At 36.2% G+C, this 22283-nt stretch overlaps 1 protein-coding gene across 1 annotated transcript; it reads right to left on the minus strand.

Moving 5' to 3' along the window:
- Window positions 1-1083: 1083 nt before the first annotated feature.
- On the minus strand, window positions 1084-1581 carry LOC110933426. Its single transcript, XM_022176649.1, has one exon. It carries the CDS (start codon window positions 1579-1581, stop codon window positions 1084-1086), a length of 498 nt encoding a protein of 165 aa, XP_022032341.1.
- Between the last annotated feature and the right edge of the window lie 20702 nt (window positions 1582-22283).

Here is a 22283-nt window from a genome sequence, read left to right on the forward strand (position 1 = left end):
TATTCGATTACTTCGATTTTAGCATGTACTCCACATAATACAACCAACGAAAATATAAAATAGACTAACTACAATCAAAGAATTACTGTTTTGACTTCTTTCTTGACTTTGACTTTGACTTTGACTTTGACTTTTGAAAACACGGGGTGCTACACGTGTGTTCTTCCCCAACCCCCAAGATTCCACCCAAAAAACATGGAATCTGAAGTGAAAAATCAATTATGTCAAAATTCAAGTCTGATCATTCATATTACTAGAGGGACATATAAATAGAAACCGAAATTCGAAATAGGCCTAAAATAGATAACGGGCCAAACACACGGCCTAAAACAAAATGCCCAAAATAGTTCAAAAAACATAAAAATGCAAATAACTAATAAAAATAAGCGTTTTTTGGCCCGGGCGATGACCCAAACCGCCATAGGCGTTTGCAGCAAGATGGAGCTCGTTCACATGTTCGTTTCGCCTGGTCGCACGCCCAAAACGGACCCCCGTAGCCCAAGTTAGAGCCATTTTAGTGAAGCCCCTTTTGTTACACGATCTTGGGCCTCTAAATACAAAATAGCCCGCTCTTCCACATTTAGGCCCGCATCACTATTACAAATGTACATATTATGCTAGATACAATTTCTTATATAGATTTTAAATGTAACGTTTAATTGTTTACTTGGAAATATTTATATATGTCTACATGAAAATAAATACTTAGACGATAAAAAGTTCGTAATATAGAAAAACTTATGACCACATAAAAACCTTTTCATGGTGTGAGGATTAATACAATGTTATTTCTACGATAAATTAGTGATAGACTCAAAAACCTTTTCATAGGGGTACATAAGTTTTTTTTTAAAGATTTTAGACCCCTAAGTGTATAAAAAAATTCGGTTCATTTTGAGTTGGTTCGGGTCATATAAAATAAAAGAACATTAAGCTAAAATTTATGTACTCATCAAAAACACGTCAAACGTCATTACAAACATATTTAAAATATCGCCATACGGGTTTTCATTTTTTGAAATCTATCCAAAACATCATTTAGAGCTACTTTCCTAAGCAAGTATTTCTCTATACAACTATCACTTAATTCTCATCACCAATCCGATTACACAAGTCGGTCTTCATGTTTTTCATTGCCGAAAAACATCTTTTAACGGTTACGATTGCAACGGGTAATACAAGAACAAGCTTCAATAAATGATACACCAATGTAAATGATAGGTGAATATATGTTGAAACCATTAACCCTACAAGACTTGACAAACCATTCAAGTTGGCAACTTGTTTATCTTTCTTCACAAAATCAATATAGTTTCCGAGTTGAACGGGAAGCCTTCTTTTTTCGACTTCATCAAAATCATATGGATACTTCCCAACTAGTTTTAGTATATTTGGAATGTCAAACGCACTAAAACTATCACACGGACTCAAACAACTCATACAAACAAGTAGTTCCGATGTTACCTCGTTAAGACGGTTCCCAAATTCTTGAATTTTCAAATCTAGAACCGTATTGTGCACGAGTAAGGAAACAATATACAAGGAGTGTTCCTCCTTATAAACCACTTTAACTTTTGTCATCTCACCTATGTGGGACAAGTTGACAAAACTAATCCATTTTATTCATCTTTATTTGTTCCAAACATATTGTGCACGAGTCCCCATTAGTGTTTGCTTTTAAGGAAACAATATACAAGGAGTGTTCCTCCTTATAAACCACTTTAAGTTTTGTCATCTCATCTATGTGGGACAAGTTGACAAAACTAATACATTTTATTCATCTTTGTTTGTTCCAAACATACAACTTCAAACTTCGATATCTCATTCATATTAGCTCTATTTGGACATAGTTTGAACACAAACCATAAATAATTATTTATACAACACATATATAACTATTATTGATGTCCAAAATATTTAGTGAATAACTCATTTTCACTAAAATTTCCAACATGATACACTTGGGTGTTGGTCCATTGGTAAAGACAAAACTTTTAAACACTTGGATTTGAGAAGGAAAGTTCTTAGGTTTAAGTCCTACAGACGACAGAGATTAAAAGAATTTTTACGTTCAAGAAAAAAGAGCATGCGACTACTATTGTTGATTAGCTCTTTTATCGTATGTCAATGATACATGGAGTTAATTGTTGAAATACATGCGAACTCTTTATCTCTTTTATCATATATTTACTCATCATATTCACAACCACCTTTCTTTGCACTCAAGTTCAAGATTTCAATACGTGAGACCAGTGTTGTAAGAATCGCTAGCCGCTAATTGGGCGGTGGGATATCGACTAGCGATGAATCGGGATTGATTAATCGGATCGAGATTTTTATATGTAATTTTTAGTTATATATATACATACACATTTTTATATGTAGTTTTCTAAAGTAGACATGTTTTAACCACTCATTAACCCATTTTTTTAAGTACCTAGAAGGAATTTATAAGGTTTGGTCGAAATTTGGCCGACGTCTCGCCAAAATTTGGCCAGAATAGGACCGCAATTGACCGCCTAGCAATTAATCGGCCATTAACCGGTGAACCTTCGATTAGTGATTAATCGGCGACTAATCGGAGACTAGTCGGGATTTTTACAACCATGTCTGAGACTAGTTTTTAGGATCTTTGCGTTGCTGCAAGACTGTTAAACAAAACAAAATAAAAAAAAAAACATTGAATCATACACACACTGCGTAGTGCTAAGGCGCCAAATTTAGACTAAAATGTAAACCATTATCGCTGGAAAATATGCGACGGGTTCGGAATGCAAATCACGATGTAGATAATATATTGTTCTGGCGGTGGCCCGTTTTGAATCTCAAAGCGTAAATAAAAAAACTCATTCTGATGGTATATTCGAAAGTGTAAACGAAAAATAGCAAAATGTAGGGAATCTAAGGTGAAAACCTTTGTAGCCAAACCTTAAATTATAAAAGTTGTGAAATTTTAAGAAAACGCAAACTTGACTATGCGTGAAGAGAAATAAGGTAAGTAAGTAGAGGGGTCAAAATGTAAAATAGAAAAGTGATGTAGTTAAAGTTTAAAAAAAAAAAAGTATACTAAATAAGTTAAACAAGTGTAAGCGATCAAAGTATAAAATAAAAAAGTGACATGGTCGAAGTTTAAAGAAAAAAAATACCATCCCAATATTAGTTTTTAAACATATTTTAAAGGAAAAAAAAATATACTATCCCCAATATTAGTTTTTAAACATTTAGGATATGTTTGGCAAAAGTAGCTGATGGTTGATGGCTGAAAGCTGGTAGCTGGTGGCTGAAAAGCTAGTAGCTGTAACCTTTTAGATATACTTGGTGTTTGACAGAAAAGCTGAAACTTTTAATAGAATATATAAAATGACCAAAATGGACAAAACTAAAAATTTAAAAAGTTTGTGCATTAAAAAGTTAATAATCTTTAGAGGTTAAAACAATCATTTTTTTCCTAAAAGCTTGTAGCTCCTTCTAAACGCTACTAGTAGGAGCGTTCAACCAAAAGCTTCAAGCTCCTAACCTAAAAGCTTGAATCTCCTTCAATCAAACAAGACTTTTTATTGAGTAGAAGTTTTTTCTTAAAAGTTTAGAGCTAGAAGCTCCTAAAAGCTAAGAAAATCTATATTTATAAATCTAAGAAAATCTTTCAAACAAGAAGTTATTCGAAGTTGAAATCGAACGCACCACAAATATTTGTTTTTTTTAGGAAAAGTTGACCACACAAAGAAAAAATGTAACAATTTTAGTTCAAAAATGGTAAACACTAAATGTTTTTCTCGTCGCACATATTCGTGAAATAAATACTACCATTCATTTTATCGAACTTAATATAGAACTGTAGTTAAGTGAGTCCATTTTTGCGGTTGCGGCTGCCTAAAATCAACTTTGCTTCACCAAATTGAAAGCCGAAGTAAAAAATAAGCGGCTATTTTTTTTTTAGAATTTAGTATACAAATCTAGAGATACGGCTATTCACGGGTCTTCAGAATTTAGTATACAAATCTATAGAGATACGGCTATTCACGGGTCTTCATATGTATTTTTTAAATTGCCAAATGCAATAAGAAACAATTATTGCAGCCGCTTCAAGGAAAATTGTATTCGATTCAAGATTTGCATTATTAAAAAACACATATCATGAGATTCAAGATTGGTATATGAAAAAAAAAAAATTCACGAGGAACAAAAGTCCAATTAGCCAGATAAATCCAACGGTAAAAGGTCACGAACACAGATGACACTAGTGACCCGGCCTTCAAGATTTGTATATGAAAATTGAGTTAATTACTGTTTTCGTCCCTGTGGTTTGTCAAAAATCACTATTTTAGTCCATTAGTTACAGGGACTGAAATGGTTACGAGGTCGACTGAAATGGTTACGAAAGTGAAACCACATGGACTGAAATCGTAATTTTTAAACTAATGGACTGAAATAGTGATTTTTGACAAACCACAAGAACGAAAATAGTAATTAACTCATGAAAATTTTACGGAAGATTTTGATAGCAAAATGCTAATTTTGTATAAAAGTTACTTTTCGATTAAACCTTATTGTTATTATGCCACTATTATTTGAAGAGTTACTTTTCAATTTGGTGATATTGTGACAAAGCCACAAAGGGGCCATGCAACTATGAAGGAAATCATGTAAAAATGAGCAATTTAAGCTCAAAGGACTCAAACCAACTTATAGATTTTTAACATTGACCAAACGGATCGCATTAAATACTTTGTGTAACTAAAGTCGAACTAGTCAGATGATGAAATTAGGGTGTAAGGGGCACTCGGGAGTCCCCTCTCTTACGCTTAACCAATCCTCGTGTGCCACGTCAACTCTCCTCTTAAACTCCCCTAACACCCTAAATTGATGGCGGCACTCCCCTCTTAGGTGACTTGGTTTTTTATTAAAAAAAAAAAAGGAAATTTTTCATTGGTCCATGAGTTCTCTCTCTCCTCCCTCTCTCCTTCCTTTCTTCGGTGAATCCCCACCGATTTGGCCCCCCCATTTCACCTCCCCTCTTGGTTGGCATCACCTTACCGCACGGTGAGTTTGGTCCCCGAAGGGAGTCACCGCGGGTGCCCCGGACTCCCTTACTTAATTTTGTTTTGTGCTGAAACACACACACACTTACGTGACGTTTAAATAAATCTTAGGTACTGAAGCTATATTGAGATACGGTTAATCATTTAGAGTTTTATTGCTAAGATTCGTATATAGAGATTTCCAAATGGGGTATACACTAATGAATCCAACATTTCTGTGTTTTGAAATGTTCATGTCTTTAATTGTTGCTCAAGTGGTCTAGGGGCGGATCCAACATCAGAGAGGGGAGGCCCTCCATAGCCATCCACGACGTCTTCACTAGTTACAAAAATATATTCAAATTTGGAGAAAAAAATTGAGAGACACTATCGTCTTTACTAGAGGTGTTCACGGTTTGGATTAAAATTATGAAACCGGCCAAACCGGTCATCGGTTTGATTTTGCGGTCAGGTTTTTTATACAACTTTCGGTCGATTGGTTTTAACAAACTGTGGTGAACGATTTGGTTTACGGTTTATACTCAAATCCAGTTGTATAAAACCTGACCGGACTGTAAAGTTTATGTATATTTTAATTTTTAAAATATATTATATTATCTTTAATTAATTGCTTATTATTTATTATCCCTCTATTATCTCCATATAAATTATAATAAGATGAATAGTGTTTTTTTAAGTTTATTTCGTCATTTAGTGTAAACTTTTTCATTTGCAACTCACGTAGCTTATTATTGTATTTTTTTCTTTTACTTTAACTAAATTAGTTTTCTACCCCTAAATAGTTTTTTAATGAACACGTTAATACCGTTTTAGATATATTTTTTAATTTTTTCTTTTCTTTGCTATAACGAGTGTGGTGAAGGGTTTTTTAGTTTAGTTTTTTTAGTGAACGCATCGATACGCTTTTAAACATATTTTTTACCTTTTCTTTTTCTTTGCTATAACGAGCACACCGAAACCGGTCGAGTTTCTATCGTTTGTTTACCTTTGTTCTCTACTATATGGTTTTACCTTTTCTTAATATTTTAACGTTTAGGGATGAGTTACGACGCAAATAACATGATACATTTAGATATCATTTTATTTAATTTTACAAATTCATTTATCGGTTGTCGTGGTGTGCTATACATTCTGAATCCCAACCGCGTCCCTACGCAACGCGCGGGTAAGTACGACCTTAGTTAATAGTAATTTATAAGTATGTGTTGTGAGTGACTTTTACTATTCAGCTTTTTACAGCATTTCAATGCTTCCAATGCTTTGTGTACAAGTTTGTCAAGCATAACATTTATCTTTCTCTTATCTCATGCTCTCATCATTCTCTTTCTAAGGAGCTTCCATCTCTCTCTAAAAGTTAGAGGTTCTCTCCACCCCATTTTTGGCGACCTACATCAACCAACGGTCGTTTATGTGGAACCAACGAACCTGATAAGCTGACGACTTGCGAGGTTCCGTCGGGTTTTGCCCACGAGCAGACATCTATGGAGACTGCCTCATTTTGTAGAGAGAGAAACGAAGGGAGACACATATTTGTAGAGGCAAATCGAGAAAGGGGGTTTGGCCGGCCGTTTCCGGTGGCTTTCTAGGCCATTTCAGGCCGTTTATGGCGGCGGGTTTTTTTGCAAAGCTACTTCAGTTCTTGAAAAGAATTTCACAACTAATGCTATGTTGAAATTTTTTTCAAAAATAGTGTCATTTCCATTTCAAATGGCGATTTGGTGTAAAATACAGGTCTTGTAAGGAACAATTCAGGGAATGAAAGAGATGTGTAAGAGAATAATGATTGGGTGTAAAGTGAAATTGCCATTTGAAATGGCAACTTATGACAAATCGCCATTCCAAATGACAATTTATGAAGAATCACCATTCCAAATGGCAATTTAGGACACATTTTGACACACAATAGTAAATCGCCATTTGAAATGGCTATGTGTGAAGAATCGCCATTCCAAATGGCAATTTATGACACATTTTGACACACAACAGTAAATCGCCATTTCAAATGACTATGTACTGATTTTCTAAATTATTGTGAGACACATTTAAAATATCCGATTATTGGGTTTTTGCCTTAAAAAAATATTCCCCAAAGTTATATTATGTCCGATTATATTTATTATTTTTTTTGAAAGGTATATTTCATTCAAAAACACCCATGGACGGTCCTCAAAACAAGGACCCCCGGGCAAACAAGCGAAATTACATCACGTCTAAAGGATATTTACACCACACATTCCACTCTAAACCTTTCATTCTAGTTCTATTTCGAAACAAAAAATACGACGTCATTTTGATGCTTTCCATAACTTCAATAGGTCGACGCTGTATGCCTTTGAAAATTCTCGCATTACGTTCGTTCCAAATTGCCCACAAAGTAGTAAAAACAATACCACACAAGATGTATCTCGACTTCTTTGACGCCGCTTGTAAATTCACTATCTCCAAAAATCATACACGACAAAAGCAAAAATGGGAGGAAGACGGCACCACGATTAGACACGAGCCCATATCTCTGCAGCAAAAGCGCAGCCGATAAACAAGTGATTTGTCGTTTCCGCTTCCGAGTCACACAAGTTGCATAAATCATTCTGGCAATGTAACACCACGTTATATCATTCTCCAAATTTGTGGACTTGTTAAGATATTCGATTATTTAAATGAAGAATCAAAGTTATATGAATTTTTTAGAGATGGATATTAAAGATGAATTCATAAAAAGAAATGTTTATGTTTTAAAATATGGATCAAGGACCGGATATAATTTGATGGGATAGATTGCTCATCTTTGAAATTGTGAATGTGTTATTCCTTTTTATAGAGGAAAAACTTCTAAAAACCTGAAAACATATTTTTTAAACAATTAAAACAAAACATTGTGCATTACAAACACATAATATCAAACATGTTTAATATCTTATTATACATGGCTCGGGCCTAATCAAACATATTAGTGTCTCAATAATCGGATATTTTTAAAAGTGTCTCACAATAATTTAGAAAATTAGTATATAGCCATTTGAAATGGCGATTTACTGTTGTGTGTCAGAATGTGTCATAAATTGCCATTTAGAATTGTGATTCTTCATACATAGCCATTTCAAGTGGTGATTTACTGTTGTGTGTCATAAATTGTTCATTTACTGTTGTGTGTCAGAATGTGTCATAAATTGCCATTTGGAATGGCAATTCTTCATAAATTGCCGTATGGAATGGCGATTTTTCATAAGCTGTCATTTCAAATGGCAATCTCACTTTATTCTCTTACACCCGATCAGTATTCTCTTACACATCTCTTACATTCCTTGAATTGTTCCTTATAAGACCTATATTTTGCATCAAATCGCCATTTGAAATGGAAATGACACTATTTTTGAAAACTTTTTCAACATGGCATTAGTTGTGAAATTCTTTTCAAGAACTGAAGTAGTTCTGCAAAAACCTCCTCAACATGGCTAGAATTTTTATGCTTGATTTTCTTGGACTTTGGTGCGACGATGGTATGAAAAACCTGAGCCGCTTTGGTTTTCGTGCTTGCGGCCAATATGGGTGGTGATGGTTGTTGTTGTTGAGATAGTAGCAATATTCTTTTGTATATTTGTTTAAAGGCTGTGATGATAGGTAAACAAGGTGGACACTAAAGACCTGACCCAGTGACCCGTATCTTGGTGGGGCAATAACCGGATGGAATTAGTTGATATTTTGTGACTATGCAAGTGTGTATTTGCAGCCATGGTGTAACCCGCATCTTCCTTGTCAATTACATATGGATTAAATTTTGATTTGTCTGTACATGGTTCAGTTTTCTGATTATGTTGTTGGCGTCACCTTTCATGTTTGTATGTGTTTCTTAATTGTAGTTTAGTTCAATTTGTTTAGGCATTAGGGGGTTCTCTGTTTGTGTTTCAATTCTTAAATTGGATTAATGTAGTTCATGAGATAAACTAGAGAAAATTTAGCTGCACATGTCATGATTTTATGAAAATTTAGATGTGTGTTTATTAGGCTGGGTGGTGTGGTATAAAGCCCCTATCACGCCACACCTACCACACCTGTAACACCCCGTGTTACCGAATGTCAAAGTCAAAGTCAAAGTCAAAGTCCAAGTCAAGACTGACTTCTTTGACTGTAATTAGTCTATTCTATGTTTTATTATTTGTATTATGTGGAGTAATTGTTGTTAATCAAAGTAATCGAACGAATCGAAGGTTTAATCGACGCGAAACGCTTTACGACTGTGAATAGTAGGAAGTAATAATGCGATAAAGTTAATCAATCAATAATCAAGCTAATCGAATCATCAATCGAACTCGAAACTCGAATTATGCGAATTTGGTGTTATATTACGTGTGTGTGTGCCTTACGTGTTACCTGTGCATGCTTACTTTATGTTATGTGTGGTGATCAATCGAATCGAAACTCGAAACTCAATCGAAATCGAATTATGATGAATGGTAGCGAAAGGATAGTGTGAAATATAGATGCTTGTATGTAGATATAGTGGTTGGGACTAAAAGTAATTTGAATAGGAAACTCTATCGTACTCGTATCGTCTTCAATCGAAATCGAAATATCAGAAATCGTCGCACCGAACACTCAAAGCAGGCTGTGGATCGATCAGGCTCCTAGCCGATCGAGCAGGCTGTCCGATTGGGATGCCTGGCCGATCGACCAACTCTTTCCCCTTTTGGAAGCCTATAAATAGGCATGTTATTGTCATTCTTTCCACTTTTGGAAACCCTCTGACCGACCAGCTCGTGTTCTTCACTATTTCTCAGATTTCTCTCAATCCCGGTAAGATTTCATCCTAAATCTTGTACGTTTTTTTATCTATGCACACTCCTACGCCTTTCTATCTTTCAAATCTTGAATTCTAACCGTGAAATCATCAAGATCTAAGTGTTCTAGGATGATGTCATCATGGTGTTCTTCAAGAACTTCATGTTTGGGCCTCAATCCACCAAGAATCACTTGGATCTAGCCGATTTCCACATAAACAAACTAAGATCTATCACAGATCTGAACATTTACATGGTGTGAAGGATTGAGAGAAGGATTTCCAACTTTCTTCCAACTCTTTTACACTCAATGCCTTCAAACCGGTAGAAACGGAGCTTGAGCCAACTCACTAATCATTCTAATGGTGTGTGGTTCAAGATTCGGATTCTATCTACGAGGTTCACCGATTTCGGGTTAAACGTTAAACTACCGTTCCGAAACGTTCACCGGCCGGACTTGGGTGATTCATGTCCGAGCAGGAGAAACAAGTAAGAACGAAGGTGCCATGGTTCAGCTCGTTGTCAAAATACCTCGATATAACGTCAAACAATCAGGACAGCCAAGTGTTAGACGAACAGGCCGACCAGGTCAGAATGCTGACCGATCGAACAGGCTGTTCGAACGAACAGCCCAACCGATCAGACATGTCAGCCGATCGACCAGGCCAGCCGATCGGCTAGCACATGGCCCCACACTTTAACAATTTCATGAAGTCTAGTATTGAACGAAGTGCTATTCGATCGAACTACGGTTTGGGTTGAATTACTCTTCGGATCATGAGATACTATGCTTCAACACTTAATCGATTTTCAACTCGTTCGATGTATTGGAGTGCCACCCGATCGAACATGCTGTTCGATCAGGTGACATCCTGCTGAGGACTCACTACTGAAGTGTCTAACCGATCAGTTAGGCCGGCCGATCGAACAAACCGTTCGATCGATCGACCTGAAAGGTAAGAACACTTCAGTGTTCTCAAATACTACAACGAAAACCTCAACAGGACAAGCCATCATACACAAACACATTCTACTCAAAGGAAGAAACAATCCACTCGAACAGTCCAATCGATCGAGCCTACCGGCCGATCGAACAGGCTGTCTGAACGGGCTGTCCAACCAAACGAACAACCCGTTCGATCGAACCTTCAGTTCGATCGACCAGGCTATTCGACCCATCATCACTTGTTTCCATTTAATGCGTCACTCATCATTATATTATCGAACTATTCAGGCTAACCCTACTCTCAAGCGCTCCCTTCAATCCATCAATCAATCGCTGTGAGTATACTCGAACCCTTTTTGCTTTAGCACTTTTGGGTGTTACATACGTTACTTATCTAAAATCACAATCGAACACACTACTCAATTATTTAAATGCTAACCGTTCTGCATGTATTTCGTGACTAAATGAATGCTTGTTGTTATGTTTACACGTGGAATGCTGTCTACCTGCCTTAACAACGTAGTACTATAGTTTGGACTCAGCACCCGTTCACACGGGGGTTGTTAAGGACAATTACTTGCATTGATTACGGTGGTAACCATGTATTGCGAACTGTCTCGGACAGTCAACCCGCAGTCACTGGCATCGATTGATCCATGTCGATAATTAACATGCTTCGTTTTCCTCTGTGTACGTGCTGGTTATGCGTAAACTATTTCGAACTCAATATGCTATTATCAAACTTATATGCTCACATTTACATTTTATGTATTGACTTTATTTTAACGTATGTGACAGGCAATTAGGATGCTTATCTGCTAGGAAGGCGAGCTTATAATAAGCTTCTAGAGCATAGTTGTCTGTAGAGCTTGCAGATCGAGTCTCTAGAAGCATTTGAACAATTATATTATTTATATTTGAATCTGAGTTGTCGGAACAGAACATTTGACTAGTTGTTATCTGTAATAATTTGTTTTACTATTTGGGATACGGTATGTGACGTATTAATTAAACTAAATAGTAATGATAGTTGTTGTGGAAACTTCTGGACAATCTGTTTCGCTCAGTGGCATGCCCCGATGATTCCGCTATCGGTTGGGGTGTGACAGATTGGTATCAGAGCCATAACTATAGGGAATTAGGCAAGACACGACCTAGTCCGGGTCGCTGTCTTAGAGACCTAGACTATAGTTAGGAACCAACAGACCAAGCTTATGTGCTATATCATGTTACTCTTCGCTATCACTGCAGTCGAATTTTCGAATAGAGTCAAGCGATTTAGTCAGGATTAGGTGTGAAAACCGCAAACTCTCGACTAAATTGCTTGGTCAATGCTAATTTTACCGATTTATCAATGATTTCCTCATGATTTTCAATAACAAACGAGGTGAATTATACCAAATCAGGAGTGAAATCCATATTTTGATGAATACTCTATTTTCACCTTTAGTTTTTATATTTTTAATACTACAGGTATATTCCCAACTTTTGCATATTCGTTCTTAGATAGTCATTGAATTGGATGAAGGTTAGGTTTTGATGTTAAATGAGTGTGAAATAACCAAAATACCCTTACGGTTAAATTAATACATAAAAAGTTAAAAATATAATTAATATTCAATAATTTATATAAGACCCACCACCCACCTTCCCACTTCATCTTCCCCAATCTTCACCCCCACCAACCACCCTCGTCCACTCCTATCTTTTAACAATGGCAATAACGATTCGGTTTTTTAATTTATCTAAACACATAGAACTTTCTTTTAACAATGCTGATAACCATTCCATTTTTTAATTTATCTAAACACAGAGAACTTTAGACGCCCATGATTCGTCTTTTTAACTTGGACAAAATAAATGCTCTTTAAACACTTTCCTATTTGAGGTGTTGTTTTATTCATTTTTATATTATACTAGGGAGAAAGCCCGTGCGATGCACGGCATGAATAATAGCTATTGTTTGTTTGTGGTAAGACGTTTTACACGGCCGATGCATAACATGTAAGACAATACGCCTACAAAGGGGCGTGCTTAAACTTTATTAAACCATGGACCATAAGTTGTTTATTGGCAAAACTTGTCGTGTAAAAAGATGTCTTCCAAGGAAAAAAACATGAAACAGAAAAAAGAAAAACGCATAAACTCTCGCACGCCTTCCTATCTTATTGGATAACACATAGAACAAACGTTAGCTAACGCATGCCACCGTCATCCCCAATCCCATCACCAGCCAACTGACTGCAGTGAAATAACAAAAAGAAAAGTATTAAAAATGGTATACTATGTTTAGGTATATATGCATCGAAAAGTAATACGGCTTTTCATTACTAATACTAAGTGCAGACGGTATACCTTTCATATGGGTCACTGTCAACTGTTTCTTTTGAATCCGAATATGCATAAGCAGGCCTGCGAAGGAAAAGCACGAAACATTTATGTAGACGGTTATCCAAAAATAAATATGCACAATTACATTGTTTATGGAAATCAATCAATTATAGTTGAAAGTTTTTTGTTTCCTTTCCATTTATAACGACACCAAGATTATTTTTTTTAAAAGCCCACTTCTCCCCTTATATGTCTTGACACATTCGAAGTGATGCGGTACCAAGTTTTTTTATTGCTATATTTTTTAATGTAGAACAATGCACTTTTATATTTACGAACTCAAGTTTCCGACTGCGGTAGCCTAATAATTTTAAAATATAGTAAACATATACCAGGTATGTAAATAACATTTCAGATCGAGTAGAAAGGTAAGTAGCACATCTTTAATTAAAATGGTTTATTAAACAGGGCACGAATAAAGTGTAAGCCGATATATACCTTACGATCGGTTCAACGCGCTTAATTGGTGTCGGAATGAGTAGTACCCCTTTGTCTTTAGCGGGGATCGATGGAGGTGTGGAAGAACCAAAGGGCTTACAACCATCTCCATGTAGCAGGACATTCTTGCAGTTGAAGGATTCAAAATGGCCATGATCATAATATGTATACGAATCAAGCTGGAGGGTCTGAGTGCTACCCACAAGAGAGTGCAAACAACTGGGCAGTGTTGAAATGCTTCCATCAGCGTTCCTTACCATCACCGGAGTGAACTTATCTTGTATGTCAGTGGAATAAAGGTTGTAGACGCGTGATAGGCCAGTCTCTGCTGTGAGTATACTATGAGGAGTGGTCTTTGTCAAGCGTTGGGCGGTGTCTTCAAAGCAGACAACGACAGCTTCGGCTGTTGAGTCAAACACCTCGAGTTCTACCCTGAAATTGTGCAAGGTTTGTACTTTATTTTCAGTTATAAGCCTGCATGAGAATGGCTACAAATTAAGACAACTAAACATTTTTATAAACAAACCTTGCTCTGGGGAAGACAACGGGGTTTTCGCACCCATCACACCACATATTATTGTCTTTACGCGACACACCTTTCATGCAATTCCCACCGCCACATGTCAGCCTGAACCAATCTTGGCTATTGCGTATGCGTTTGACTTCAACACGACAGGTGAATTCAGCACTCTGCATATATTACCAGCGTAACTATAAATTTTAACCATTTGATTAAAAAATGATAACCAATATTGTGCTTATCCAAAATGACATATCCTAAGTGTATATTACATTCTAATGCAAACCTGATTTGAGGTTAACCAAAATGGCCAACGTTTACATATGCTTGGTTCGCCACGGACTACGTACATACCTAATATTTAAATTACATTTTATGTTTTCAATAAATATTTATAAACGTGAATTCGGTATTAAAAAGAACATTACTTTTTTTCGGTATTAAAAATGTGAATTCGGTATTTAAAAATATTTATAAATATTTATAACTGTTAAAAATATTTATAAATATCTATAAATGTGAATTCCGTATTAAAAAATATATTTTGGTATCTCGGTTATGAGGATTTTCAAACCATTTGATCCGGTTGAAATGAGTTTAGGATAATTGCAAAAGAAACCAACTATAAAAAGAGATGAGATGAGATCCAGACATATTTGATTCATCCAGCTTTTTAGCATATTTGACTCAAAGGAGGTTTTATTATTTTTTTTTTTTTTTGCTCAAATAGCCAAATTGAGTATATTTTTTTCTTATACAGTACTGGTTTGGCTTTTTAAGCGGTTAACCAAACCTGACCTGGATTAACCAAATCGAATGGGAAGAATATATATTGAGACTTGGGGTCAACCAAATGATGGAAGGAGATGAAGAGTTGTTCTTAAAATTCCTTTAATTCTATTATTTCGGTTATGTTATCTTTAATTATTGTAATTCTAATTTCTCCTTTAATTCCATTAATTCAGTTACTTTAATTCTATTATTTCAGTTATGTTATCTTTAATTATTGTAATTCTAATTTCTTCTTTAATTCCATTAATTCAGTTACGTTATCTTTAATTTTATTTTAAGTCTAACAAAAGGAGATGAAGAGTTGTTCTTAAAATTCCTTTAATTCTATAACACACGTATATTTTAAAGTAAATGTTTAAAGTTTTTTATTCCTTTAATTCCTTTAAAATTCCTTTAATTCCATTAATTCAGTTACGTTATCTTTAATTTTATTTTAAGTATAATTTGTTACAATTATAATATTAATTTTATTAATTTGAAGAAAGAATGTATTTAAGAGACTCATGTATTTAAGAGTCTCATTAATGAAGGTTGTAAAATAGTTCATATAACTAAATTTTTAATTATATATAGATATAGATACATGCACTGCACATTGCTGACTTATGCTCTTCAAATTTCAACATAGGCGTTCTGTGTATAAATAGTGTCAAATATTTTTGAAATCAATAATCACTCCTTACATTCGTAACAAAACCCATAAATTTACACAAGTTTGCCACTGTCATCGGCTGCATCCTGTCCGCAAGCACCGTAGCAAAAGGGATGAAGTGGGTCGGTTGGTGATGGTCCCATGTAAAATGTAAATTATTGAATATTAATAATATTTCTTTTTAAGTTTTTAGGTATTAATTTAATAGTAAGGGTATTTTGGTCATTTCACACCCACTTAATACTAAAAATTAATCTCCATCCGCGTCAGGGACTATCCAAGAACAAATATGCAAAAGTTGGAAACTATGACTGTAATTTTAAAAATGTAGGGACTATAGGTGAAAATAGAGTAAACCACAAAGATTATCCGAGCATTTTTCTCCACGAATATCTATAATAAGGTTATTATACAAATTTTGAATAGCTTTGTTTTATGTACTTTTGGACAGATTTTTATTTTTATTCTTATTACATGCATTATAAAAGATTTCAAAAAAAGTCAAAACTGTGAAATCAAATCGGAACCAAACCGTTAGTAACGATTTGGTTTAGTTTAAAATTTTAAAGGTTCGGTTTTTAATAATTAAAAACCGTTACTAACGGTTTGGCTCACAATTCAACCTAAAAACCGTCAAAACAAGACTATAAATACCCCTAGTCTTTACATAGGCCTCACTTGCCTAAAGTTATACATGAGTTTGAGTTTTCATAGGAAAATTTGACAATCACCTTCTTTTATTTTATATGGCAGAATTGTCCTTTTAGTTAACAGAATTACATATAAAATGATCGAATTACTCTTCTGGTTAACAGAAAAATGGATGAAGTAAACCCAGTGGACTAAAATGGCAACGTTTGAAACTATTTGGACTAAACTGGCAAAATGGTCTTAACCACAGGGACTAAAATGGCATTTAACTCTTGGATTTTAATAACCCCAACTTTTATCAATTGGCTGATAACACTCCCAGCTTTCGATTTGTACGAAACCGCTCTCAACTTTCAACTTATTTTCCTACAACACTCCTAAACTAACCCAATACTAACCCAGTTTGTTGACATCAGCTGCCACATCACCAAACCAGTGCCACATCATCCGCCACATCATCAAAAAAGCCATGTCAGCTGTCACGTCATCGAAAAAGCCAGATCAGATACCATGTCAGATTTTCAGCTGCCGCGTCATAAAAAAATGCGATGTCAGATGCCACGTCACCACACAAGTGTCACATAAAAAAAAACTAACTGGGTTAATGTCAGTTACTTTAGGAGTGTCAAAGGGAAATAAGTTGAAAATTGGGAGTGGTGTGATACAAATCGAAAGTTAGGAGTGCTATCGGCCAATCAGTGAAAGTTGGGGTTATTTAAATCCAATATCCGTTTTAAATAAAGTTATAACTTAAACCTTTTAGTTTGGTTTAAATTTTACTCTCTCTCTCTCTCTATATATATATATATATATATATATATAGGGAGCCGCTAGAATGAGAACCACCTCGAGTTGTAAGAACCGCGAGAACTACACCCCACGGAGCGCCGTTCGCCATGATTTTTTTTTTACAAGTAGATGTGTATATTATAAACACAGCCGTAAAAAATCATGGCGAACGGCGCTCCGTGGGGTGTAGTTTTTTACACCACAAGTTTGGTGAAAAAAAAAGAAAAAAGAAAAAAAATTAAAAAACACCAAACTTGTGGTGTAAAAAACTACACCCCACGGAGCGCCGTTCGCCATGATTTTTTACGGCGGTGTTTATAATACACACATCTACTTGTAAAAAAAAATCATGGCGAACGGCGCTCCGTGGGGTGTAGTTCTCGCGGTTCTTACAACTCGGGGTGGTTCTCATTCTAGCAGCCCCCTATATATATATATATATATATATATAGAGGAATGTGTAGAATACAAATCCTCTAATCATACATTACATACGCGACAATAATAGCCTTACACGTGTCCCTGATTCAATTTTCCTACATAAGGGTATATCAGACAATCCATTCAATCAGCACAGGGTATATTCTGTATTAGTTTTAATATTTTTTTTATCCGAATTATTCTTACCCAAATCGTTTTGATCAGACCCATTCTTTGTCCCCTGATGAAACACTGGTTAACACCAGGGTTAACCGGCTGGATTGTCTCTTTTGTGGGTTCAATCTCCTCCTTTACTCGTCGAATGGCTTAAGCCCTGCAAATCAGCAACACTGTTAGTTCGTTAAGAGGGGAATATGGGGGTTTCCCTCTTAACCGGGCTCCGGCGTGAGAATAAGTACTGTTCTGAGGAAGAAAATAGTGTGTGTTGAGTGTGAGAGTGTGGAGAGTAGAATGGAATTAACCTGAATGATGAAGGGTCCTATTTATAGTCGGAGGGTGAAGGAGAGAGGAGCAACCTTGCCAGCTGCTATAAGGTGTCAGCTGTCCGACCAAGGGGAATATCCTCTTGGTCCCCTCTGCTGTGGTCAGGGTGGTGGTACACATGGCGCACCTATATTTGCCCATGCTGGAGACGTCGTACTACTGCTGTCGGTCTGCTCCTGGATTTGCTGCAGGTCCACATGGCGCTTGGTGACTGGTGACACGTGTTGTCCTTCCTGTCGGGAGGAGCATCTTTTGGTGCCACCTTGACGTCTTTCAGAAGCTTCTGGAAGCTTCTGGATGCACTTGCTGATGTAGGCGCCATGTTGGATGAAAAAGTGGTGTGGTCCTTGCCATGTAGGCAAAGAATTGGGACCATACCTCTTCATGTCCCCCCAGTCCAGTGTGCCTTCTAGTCGAGTTGATCGTCTAGGAGGGATTCTGGACTTGTAAGGATAGTGGTTGTTGTTTTGTGCATGTTGGTTACCTTGCGCGGTTGAGCCAAGTGGACGCATGGCGCATGGCGCACAATGGTGGTTGCAAAGTTGAGCCAAGTGGACGCATGGCGCATGGCGTTTAAAGGTAACTGCAAAGTTGGGCCAGGTGGACGCATGGCGCATGGCGCACAATGGTGGTTGTGAAGTTGAGCCAAGTGGACGTATGGCGCATGGCGCATATTCTTGGCTGCGAAGTTGAGCCAAGTGGACGCATGGCGCATGGCGTTTAAAGGTAACTTTACAAGGTTGGGCCAATTGGACGCGCGGCGCATGGTGTGTTGGTAACTTTTGCAAGGTTGAGCCAACCGGACGCATGGCGCGTTGTGGTTCCTTCTGAAAGAAGTTTCTTTTCTTGGAATGAAGACAACTGATGTGACCGTCCAGTGTCCCTGTCTTGTTGGAGGTGAACAGGCGCCTTTTCAGTGGTGTCAGTTACTTTCTGTCATGATGTCAGTCGTGTGCCGCCCACGCTCCCGAAAAAGGAGGTGACGGTTTCTCTCCCTTCTGATGTGTCCCTTCCCTGTTGGACGTCCATCTGTCTTCCTGATGGCCCACTACCCATCGCATTAAATGCGATGGGAATAAATAGATGGCGGTTTTCTTCTTTCTTTTCACTTTTCAAAATTTTGAACACCAGATTTCTCTCATTCTTCTCTACCTCTCTCCTTCTTCCAAGTTTGTTCATATTTCTTCTTTTCATCTTCTTACAATATGTCTTCTGGAGCCAATCCTCTGGTTAAGAAGAGGAGATATAAGGGTAGGAATCCTCTAGGTCCGGATCGAGCGACGATAAATTGGAAGGAAGAAGAATTTCAAAACTTGGTTAGAGATATGGGTCCATTTAGACCGTACTTGATGCACGGTCCGATTACTTCCACCAACGGTGGCGTTATAATGATCTAAAATCCTACGCCAAAAACCATCACGGGTTTGTTAATTGCCCTTCTTTTTGTTGGTAGAGCTATGTACCCACGCATTCGCCAACGCCTCTTCTTGGACTTTTGTCTAATTTTGGCGCTCCATTTTTCCTTTTTTATCCCGAGCGTCATCTTCTTCGTTGCCGGCGTCTTCATCCACATTATATTCATCGTCGCCGGTGTCATCTTCATAGTCGCCCAAATTTTGAGTTTCGGGCACTACTTCCTCGTCCTCGTCCTCATGAATAGGTAGAGGACGTTCAACATTATCTCGTGGAGATGGAACTTGTGGGGAACGAAAACCATACGGGTCGAAGGCGGGGGTTTGAGGATCCATTGATAACAAATTTTGAAAATAGCCGAAAGTGGGTTGTGGTTGGGTGTTGTAAAAGGAGGGGTGTGAAGGTTGTTGGTAAAAAAACGGGGGTTGTGAAGTATATCCGAAAGGGGGTTGTGGTTGTGCACTTGCACCGCTCGATCCACCACGAGACGGTTGCGAGCCGCGTCCCTTAGATTTTTTCTTGGCTTCGCGGGGTTGGTTCTCCATTGCTCGGTTTGGCTTTGTGTTGTATTTGATGGATTTTTAGAGTAAGTTTGAGAATGGGTGTGGTAAAAAATTAGATTTAAGTTGGTTATTTATATCGGTTAAAATTGATTTTTTTTTTAAATATTTGACCGTTGCCCAACGTTTAAATTATCAATTCTTGTGTGGTGAACATACACCGATCCCCCTCCCCGAATTGATGGCGACGGTGTTCCCGCTCGGGGACTTCAATCACCGCACCACTCCCCGCTAAGTGCGCCGTTCACCCTTATGATTATGTTGGAGTGTGTAACTAGTTGGGCATAGAGAACCGTTTACATGTAATCATGTATGCATAAATGCTAACTTAATAACCATGAATACACTCAGTTTAATGAGTTATTGAGTTTGAATTGCATTGCATTCCATTGATGTATGTGATTTTGTAGATTAACTCACCTTTTATTATAACTAGTTTTGTTCGCGTCGCGCTTTGCGGTGAAATAGAGCAAATGATACTATAAAACAGACGTTATTTGAAAATGTAGCATTTTTGTTTAGAATGTTAAACCGTTAAAATCGATTTAGTTACGTACTTCAATTTTTAGAAAAGAAAAATTTAACCAACATATGTTATTAAAGAAACATCAAATAATTCATAAAGAAAATATGTTTTAAAAAAATATTAAAAAATTAATAAATATGGTTTTAAAAAAGAAAAAAAGGAAAATAACGTTAAAGCTAAAAGAAAAAATAATTAAAACTATTATAATATTAAAATAATAAAATACTAAAAAGTTATATATTGTTTTAAATTTTAAATCACTATTCATGATCACTCATAAACAATATATATATATATATATGTGTATATATATAGGGGGAGGTTCATTTGAGAAAAATCTTCTTGAAAGAAGGAAAATAAATAAATCTAGACCCTATATTTTTTTTTATCAATGGTTGGGAATTAAGATATCATTTTAGCCACTTTTAATTAATGCTTTAATTACTAAGGGTAATATAGACAATTTGATGTATAATACTAATAAATGTTTTAAAGCGTTGCTTAAATCTCATTAATGTCACCATAATTTTCTCCTTCACCACTATTAATGTGTTGGATCCTACACTAAAGTGTTGTGTGCTACACATATTTTATTATGAGTCGCAAAATTATTTAAAAGTTTTGGAGTCCTACATATTTTGTACCCTACACCAAAACATTATTTTAATAGTATAGGAAACGTTGAATATGTAAGATGTGCATGATTGTTTTTATTGTGTAAGGTGCACAACTATTTTATAAGACAGACTCATTAAATGATTAGAGTTCATTAATTTGAATAGAAAAAATAAATAATAAATTCATTAAAAGAGTTGTTCAAATTACTTTTGTATCCTTTATTCTTTTTATTCTTAATTTGTAATTTCTTCTCATTTGAACTCTCCACTATATATATATACATACATATATATATATATATATATATATATATATATAGGGAGAAGATCATGCGAAAACCACCTCTTATTGTGAGAACCGCGAGAACCAATGTGAACACACCAAAAATGCCTAAAAATAGCTAAAAATCACATAAAAAATTTTTTTTTGATTTTTTTAATATTTTTTAGGTTAAAATCGCTACTTTTCGAATCAAAAAAAAAATTTTTTTTTTTAATTTTTTTTTTAAATTTTTTTTTTTGCTTCGAAAAGTAGCGATTTTAACCTAAAAAATATTAAAAAAATCAAAAAAAATTTTTTAGATTTTTTTTTTGATTTTTTTAGATTTTTTTAGATTTTTTTTAGATTTTTTTAGGTTTTTTGGGGGTTTAGTTTTTAGCATTTTAGCTTGGGTGGGGGGGGGTTAGGTTTTTGGGGGGTGGGGGAGGGGGGTTTAGGTTTTTGGGGGGGGGGGGTGGGGGTTAGTTTTTTTTTAGTTTTTTTTAGGTTTTTTTAGGTTTTTTTAGCTGGGGGGGGGGGGTTTAGGTTTTTTGGGGGGGGGGGGGGGTTAGGTTTTTTTTTGGGGGGGGGGGTTTAGGTTTTTGGGGGGGGGGGGTGGGGGTTAGGTTTTTTTTAGGTTTTTTTAGCTTGGGGGGGGGGTTAGGTTTTGGGGGGGGGGGTTAGGTTTTTTTTGGGGGTGGGGGGGTGGGGGGTTTAGGTTTTTGGGGGGGGGGGTTGGGGGTTAGGTTTTTTTAGGTTTTTTTTAGGTTTTTTAGCTATTTTAGGTTGTGTTCACATTGGTTCTCAAGGTTCTCACAATAAGGGTGGTTCTCGCATGAGCTCCTCCCTATATATATATATATATATATATATATATATATATATATAGGGAGAAGATCATGCGAGAACCACCTCTTATTGTGAGAACCGCAAGAACCAATGTGAACACACCAAAAATGCCTAAAAATAGCTAAAAATCACACAAATTTTT

This window comes from Helianthus annuus, chromosome 4, assembly GCF_002127325.2.
Source record: "Helianthus annuus cultivar XRQ/B chromosome 4, HanXRQr2.0-SUNRISE, whole genome shotgun sequence".
NCBI classification, from domain to species: domain Eukaryota; kingdom Viridiplantae; phylum Streptophyta; class Magnoliopsida; order Asterales; family Asteraceae; genus Helianthus; species Helianthus annuus.